The 7633-nt window shown below is 41.5% G+C and overlaps 1 protein-coding gene across 1 annotated transcript in view; it reads right to left on the minus strand.

Moving 5' to 3' along the window:
- Positions 1–608: 608 nt before the first annotated feature.
- Positions 609–7633, minus strand: part of frmd4ba (FERM domain containing 4Ba) — a 51486-nt gene continuing 44461 nt past the window's right edge. Inside the window, exons 15-24 of the mRNA XM_037679139.1 lie at positions 6324–6465; positions 6086–6219; positions 5881–5994; positions 3912–4140; positions 3745–3801; positions 3524–3659; positions 2283–2447; positions 1429–2183; positions 1207–1342; positions 609–846 (exon numbers count right to left, since the gene is read on the minus strand). Of these exons, the coding sequence (XP_037535067.1) occupies positions 609–846; positions 1207–1342; positions 1429–2183; positions 2283–2447; positions 3524–3659; positions 3745–3801; positions 3912–4140; positions 5881–5994; positions 6086–6219; positions 6324–6465 (2106 nt within the window). The remainder of the gene's footprint in view (positions 847–1206; positions 1343–1428; positions 2184–2282; positions 2448–3523; positions 3660–3744; positions 3802–3911; positions 4141–5880; positions 5995–6085; positions 6220–6323; positions 6466–7633) is intronic.

The following is a 7633-nucleotide window of genomic DNA, read 5'->3' on the forward strand; positions in this document are numbered from 1 at the left end:
AAAGTGTCTGTAGCGTAAAGCCCTTTAAGGAGTAAGACTAGTAAAGGGGGCTATAAATGCAGTCTATTTACAATCAAAAACACACAAACTTGTCGCCATCACTATGGTAACCACCTGACCTAGTTTTACTTTTGTCTCTCACTCTTTGTGCTAGATTATTTGGAAAAAGGTGGATAATTTTCTGGTTACTGGCAGAGACAACAACATCCCATTGCAGCTATGCCACTAAATGTCTGTGAGGCATGTGTGTATAAAGTTAGTGTGTGTGTGTGTGTGTGTGTGGGTGGGGTCAAAGGTCCTGGTTGAATTGCGACATGTGGCCAGGCCCTGTATGTGCTAAGAGGATGATAAAATGCAAAAGCAAACAAAACCGGTTTGAAATGTGACCACTGAATGAAAATATGCCACCTGACAGAGGGAGCAGCTCAGGCATATCTTTAAAACAAGCCATGCAGTTATTTTCTCATAAAAGATGATGAAGGATTAAACAGCTCAAAAATATGCCAAGTTCACTCCAAAACACCAACAGGCAAAAAAACAGTAAGATTATGCTGCGGACACGATGACAAGAGGCAAGCGCACGGGCTCAGGCTATGGTTCTTTACTTACTATGAGCTACCTCTGGCAGCAGGCACCTTACTGAGCCTGTGCCCTCTGGAGAACTGTGCGTGTGCAGCAAGGCTGGAGGCCACCTGCCTGACTCCACAGCCCGGGGAATATGAGGAAGAGGGCAGGGAGGAAGTGGAAGAAGAACCGGACGAGGAAGAGCTAGCAGAGAAAAGAGTACAGCGTCTCTGGCCGTCAGGGCTGTGCCAGGAGCCTTTTAAAAGCTGGGAAGTGCCGCATCTATAAGAGAGGGGCCCGGTGGACAGTCAATGAGCGCAGAAGTACTCTTAAACTCTGAGGAAGACCTGAACAGATCCTATAATCCTGCTGCTGAACCAGGCTGACCAAGTAAGAGCTGATCGCTCATGGGTTAAGTTTTACAACTCGAGTTGTAAAAGAAAGAAACACAGTTACACAGTATGTTACAAATAAGTGTACAGTATTGTTTGTTAAGGATTACAAAGCCAAATAGCATTTGACATTTTTTCAGCCATCGATCCTTGGTAATTAATTACTAACACTTAGCTTTGGGGATACAGAGGATCAGCGATTGGCTTATTGGATCAGAAGAAAAGCTGAGGCCATGTTTTTTCCCCTCACCTGCTGTGGGCGGAGTGGCTGTAGGGGACCGCAGTGTAGGAATAGGAGTGAGGTTCGTGCACGGACATGCCATAATCCGACATGCCACGACCACTGGTGGCAGAATGCCAGGTTCTGCTGGAAGGAGCCATTGATCCTGGAGACAAACGGGACAGATTACCATTTGACCAAACATATGAAGAACGTACCATCAGACAGAGAAAGGTGATCCAGTGATCTAACCTGCTGTGTAGGAAATGGACCTGGTGCTTTGGGGATAATATCCAGACATGGTGTGACAGCTCAGGTTCTGCTGGGATCCCCTGTCATACGTGTAGTCATACTGTCTCTGTGTCGTGTTCCGTTCGTACCAGTCTAACAAGTGTTTATTTGCCAGTGCTCTCTGGAAATTCTTGCTGACCTGCTCGTTGTTCCGAGGTACCGGATGGTTTCTAGGAGGTCGCAGCGTGGCATAAAGGTTATATGAAACACCGTCCATCTCGTCCGAACAGTACTGCCCGTGCACATCATGGCTGTGGTAAGCTGCTTGTGTGTGGTTGTGAGGAGGGTTGACATTATAGTGTCCCTCCATCTCGTTTTCATACATATAGACTCTGTTGGCGTGAGGCTCCGGCTCGACGTAGTTGGGATAGCCTGTGATGTAATAGGCCGTGGTGGTGGGCCGCGCCTGAGGCTGGTAGGCGTAGCAACGAGTGTCCGGCTGGGCCAGGTTGGGCATGCTTCCAGTGTTGGCGTACATGTCTCTTCTGTGGCGGCCACGAGCTCGGTGCCTGTGGGTGTGGTTTCCAGGAGCGCTGTACTCCACGCTGGACTGGCTTGTGTAGGAGGAGCCGTCATCGAGGACATCAGTGCTGTTGCTGCGCCGGGCGGGGGACACGACAAACGTCGGTACGGGCGGTTTGGTTTCCGTCATGAGTTGAGACTGGGACTCCAGGCTCCCGCTCCGCTGCCGGAAGTGTTGTGTAGCGTCCTCTGATCTGCAAGTGAAATCAAAATTAATCTGTGTCGACTTGGTACAAGAGCTGTTTATGAAACAGGAATTTAAAAGTAATATAATTTAATCTCCGACGTCTTACTTGAGCTGTGTGCTGCTGTAGGCATTGCGGGTGAGGAGGGGAGTAGCGGGCATGCTGCGGGCGTCACGCGGCTGTCTGGAAGCTGGTTTGTGCGGACTGCTGTAGCCTGATAAGGCATCAGTGTAACTGTAGTGGAGCGACTCCTTGACTTGGTCAGAAATGAATCTGAAATGCAGATAAGAACATTCACCTCTTTAGTCTGCAGTCTTTTCCACTGACTCAGCTACCCTCAACTAAAAGAAAATGAATGACAAGAAAACAGGCGTTACTTGATAAATGGAGCAAAAGTCTATTCTTTTACAAGTTATTATCATTAAATAATGAAATGGTTTTATTTTCATGTAACAATGTGTTATAATAGCGTCTTATCTTTGCAGCAGAGAGTAAATGGACTGTATTTATATAGCTCCTTTCTATCTTATAAAGACACTCAAAGCTCTTTACAACACAACATGTGCCCTCATTTACCCATTCATACAGCACTCTACTAATGTGTAGACTAATCAGTGTTTTAGATCACATTCATACACCGATGGGACACACATTGGAGGCAATGAGGGGTTCAGTGTGACATGTGACTGCTGGTAGAGTCGAACCCCCAACTCTCCCACTGGAGGACTGCTCTAACCACTCATCCACAGCTGTCCCTAGTAACACACCACCTGCACTGTAGTATAAACATCCAGGCAGCAGCTACTGTTCTCACTACATTAACGTTCCTCCCCTCTCTTCTTGTCTCGACATGGCCCTGTTGCCTACTCCTTCACAGGCAGCAACATGTTTTTTTTTCTGTCTATTTTGAAGTCAGTGAGTTTAACTGATAAGGCAGAGATTGTTGTAGACGCAGCAGCTGGAGGAGGGGTCTGTCAGGAATGTAGCTCTGGATCTGTTCTGCAGGTCTGTACTAGCTCCACGCCTCAGGCTAACAATGCAACAAGAGTGAAGGTATCTTCACAGAATGCACAACAGCTGTGTTTTTCACTTGCATATTTCATCTTTATCTGATGGAACAGATTATAGTTTACTTTGATCATTCAGCTGTTTTCATAACCTTTGTGCTTGTAAATATTTGTCTGTCTAGCTTATTTTAAAAAAATAAATTATCAGGGTTACACCAGAGCATCCCTGGCCAGTAACTCAAGGCTGTGTCTGAAGCACCAAGTGTACTGTAGGTGCTGCTGCTGCTCCGGGCCTCCTCATTAGACGCAGAGACACTGGGAATTAGGAATATCAGTCCGTACCTCGTGTCTGAAAGCTGGTCATGGGTAGAGGCTCGTCTGTCATTGTTGTAATAAATGTCCAGAGTGTCTGCGTGGTGTGGTCTTGGGGAATACTGGACAGATCGAGACCGTTGCCTCTGAGAACCAAGTTCATCGTCTGGGAGACAAAAACAAACTGGGTCAAAGTGATCAACGGTTGATTAGGGACTGAGGGTAAACACGTGCACATGGAGAACACTTACCATCATCCAGGGTGAGGCTGTCAGAGAGAGAGCTGAGGTCTGAGGCGTGGGCGTCGTCTTGAGATGGAAAAAAAACATTTTCTAAGAATTGACACACAAAACATTCTGAATGACAACAAACTCAACAAGCTATGATATGCCAGCAGTGTTCACTGTACATGTTCTACCTGTGAAGAGGAGTGAAGCTCTCGGAGAGGGTTTTCTTCCTTTGGACATTCTATACTCATTTATCTCTTTCTTGATCTGCTCCAGTTGCCCCAGAGCATCCAGGTAGTTGCTTTTCCTCTTCTTCTTCACCGTTCTTTTGAGGTCAGCTTCACTGACTAGCTTCAAGGCTGCTTCTACAATCTTCAGCTGCAAGGCAAACCTGCCCTCCAGATTTTTAAGATGTGGGTCCTTTTGGGAAACACACAACACCCACACAGTTAGTGGGGAGTTTCCAAAAACACACACGCAGCTCTTCTTACAGCACTCCTCTGAGCTGAGACACAGAGTTCAAATATCCCAGCCCCAGGTAACAGAAGCAACAAGGATTAGATCCCAACATCATACTTTACTGTGTGAATGTTTATGAAGCGTTCACTCTACTGTGATCCATTTTTCTTTACTATGTTTTTCAGCATCTTTCTCGTTCCACAATTTTTGTGCATTTTTAACAAATCCTATATCAAAACGTTCAGCTCTTTCAGGAGAAGGGTGTTATGACTTTTGGCATTGGTGGAATTTTAGCTTTTTGAAATATTTAGCCTTTTCTGCCATTTTTTTTCTTATAAAAAATAATTGATCTCATTTTACATCCTTCAAATCTTTAGATCTGTTTACAACCTTTTTCTGCTCCTTTCACATTTTCTTCTGCTTCAGCTTCTTTCAGCTTCCTTGTACAAAGTCAAACTTTTTTCAGCTAATTTCAACTGTTTTGTGCTCCTTTTAGATTCTTTCAGCTAACTACAACATTTTTGTGTTTCTTCTAACTTCTTTCTGCTCCTTTCAGCTTATTATTTTAACCTTTATTTAGACAGGTAAATCCCATTGAGCCTCGAGGACTCATTTACAAGAGAGACCTGAATTTATGCACGTTTCAGCATTTTCTGCTATTTCAGCTAGTATTTAGCTGTTTTTATACTAATTTTAGCAATGTCAGCTAATTCCAAATTTGTTCACTAATTTCAACTTTTTTTCAGCCTAATTCAGGAAAAATGTGCTCTCTCTCCACTTCCTTCTGGTAATTTAAGCTTCTTTCTGCTTTTTAGCTACTTTTCAGCTGTTTTTGTTGTTGTTGCTAATTTAAGCTTTTTTCAGATAATATCCACTTCTTTGTGCTCATTTCTGCTTCTTTCAGTCTAATAGCAAACATGTTTTTTTTCTGCTTTCTTCTGCTATTTTAACCTTGCTCTACCTTTTCAGCTACTTTTTTTTAGTTAATTTCAGCTGTTTTCACATAAATTCAGGTTTTTCAGGATAATTTCTGCTACTTTAAATCTAATAAAATTATTTCAGCTAATTTCAGCTTGTTATGCTCCCTTCAGCTTATTTCTGCTAGTTTCAGCTTTTTCAGCTAATTCCACGTGTTTGGGCTCATTTCAGCTCCTCCCACTTCCTTCTGGTAGTTTAAGCTTCTTTCTGCCTTTTCAGCTACTTTTCAGCCTTTTTTTTTTTAGCTTATTTCCTAATGTATGTGCTCATTTCTGTTTATTTAAACATAATTCAACAAATATGTGTACTTTCTGCTTTCTTCTCCTAACTTCGGCTTGTTCTTCCATTTACGCTACATTAAAGTATGTTTTTAGCTAATTTCAGCTGTTTTTTAGTAGGGTCTTCTGCAAAAAGCATTCACACTGCATTTTCGCAGGAAATGCAATTTCTCTAGTTAGATTTCAAACTCATATTCCTAAAAGTATTCACATTCAGAATATTAGCTGAGCTGCAGGGGGTAACAAGCTAAAATTTGGAACAGTTCTTTGTTTCTTTAAAGCATTATGAAATATGAATCCACACATTAAACTCTTAATCCCTATTTCAAAAATTCAAACTGGTCTTAACAAACACAGTGGTGCAATAAGAGTGTGATGATATTACCATACACGACAAAACAGAAATAAAGAACAACATAAATAACCAAACACAATCTATACCAACCTCTTCACAAGACAGATCCTCCAGCTTGAAGGCGGTCCCAACACGGCGTCGGATATGAGGAGTTTTCTCCCCTGCAGCCAGGGGATACTCTTTAGGCAGTTTACCTGTCAGCTCCTGCAAATAAAAAAGAACAACCTGCCATCAGTTTGGAAACCACAGAGAGCTGGACAAATCTGGAAACTAAACAAAAGTCAGGGCTACTCACAGCTTCCCTTATGCAAATCTTCTTTAGCTCTACCAGTTTCTGGTCCAGTTTGTTCTGAAGGTCCTTCTCCTTCTGTTTTAATTCAGCGATCTTTTCTTTCCTCTGTTCCTCAATTACTTCAGAATCAGCAGAACCTGGGATGAGCACACACACCAGATTAACTACAAATTATCACCACGGTTCATCACTCGTCCATCTGATGTGCAACAGCAGAAGTTATATGATTAACTCAGATTACCTGTCGAGATAAGGCTTCCATTACTGGCCATTATTAGCGGATCTTTGCTGGAGATATTGGAGAGTTTATTGATTCGCTGGGCGTTGATTTCTGTGAGGTCCACAGCGATGTCTCCTGAGCTCCTGGTCGTGGACATATTTGACTGCAGAAAAGAGAAAAGACAGAAGGAAGTCTGAGAAAATGGATATTAAAGAAGGGATTGTGAAGATTTTATTTGAATAATGGCTCTCTGTGAAGGTTCGTCTGCATGTGCATCAGTCAAAGTCAAAGTCACTTTATTGTCAAAAGCTGCAATATGTACAGGACATACACAGGATTGAAATGACATTACTCTCAGACCCCGGTGCAACAATAACCATTTAACATTAAAACATTTATTAAACATGGTGCAACAATAACCATTTAACATTAAAACATTTATTAAACATAAGCATAAAATGAAATAATAAAAGCATGATACTGTCTTAAATTGTACTATATGGTATAAAAATATTTAAAAAAGTATATCTATAAAATAAAATGAAATGAAGGTCCTGACATTGATATTTGTAGTGAGTGGCAAAGCAGCATATGAAGTGAATGTACACAGTGTATGTATGAAGTCCTTGATATTGCATGTCCTTGCATGTTAAGTACTCTAAAGTATGTGACTATTCAATCAGTGTGGGCTTTACACCTGGATGAACACAGACTCAGCATCTGCCTCAGAACAAAAATGGTGGAACTTGAACCACACACACTCATACCCCCCCCCCCCCACACACACACACACACACTTTAAAATTCTCATCACACACACAACTCATAATATTTAATAGCACTAATGGTTAGCAAATGCTCTTTAAAGGTTAGATGCACTTGATCTAGACAAGTTACCTTCAAGGAAAGAATTTTTTTAACAACTCGTGCAAGAATGTTATCACACATTTTTTTATTTTTCTCTGTGGTAGTACTGACAACATGTATGTTTATCTAACTGAACGCTTCACATTTCAAATGGCAAATTGCAGTTTTCCTTGATTTCATGTAGGCTTCAGAAGGGACAAACAAATCTTTACCACAATATATTATTCTGAACTCTAAATCTAAACTGTGATAAATACATGTATAAAAAATATCCACCCCCTTGGACATATTTGCTTTGATTGCTGTTATCAATCAATCAAATCAAATCAAATCAAATCAAATCAAATCAATCAATCAATCAATCAATCAATCAATCAATCAATCAATCAATCAATCAATCAATCAATCAATCAATCAATCAATCAATCAATCAATCAATCAATCAATCAATCAATCAATCAATC

Source organism: Nematolebias whitei, chromosome 7 (genome assembly GCF_014905685.2).
Source record: "Nematolebias whitei isolate Nwh7 chromosome 7, NemWhi1, whole genome shotgun sequence".
NCBI lineage: Eukaryota > Metazoa > Chordata > Actinopteri > Cyprinodontiformes > Rivulidae > Nematolebias > Nematolebias whitei.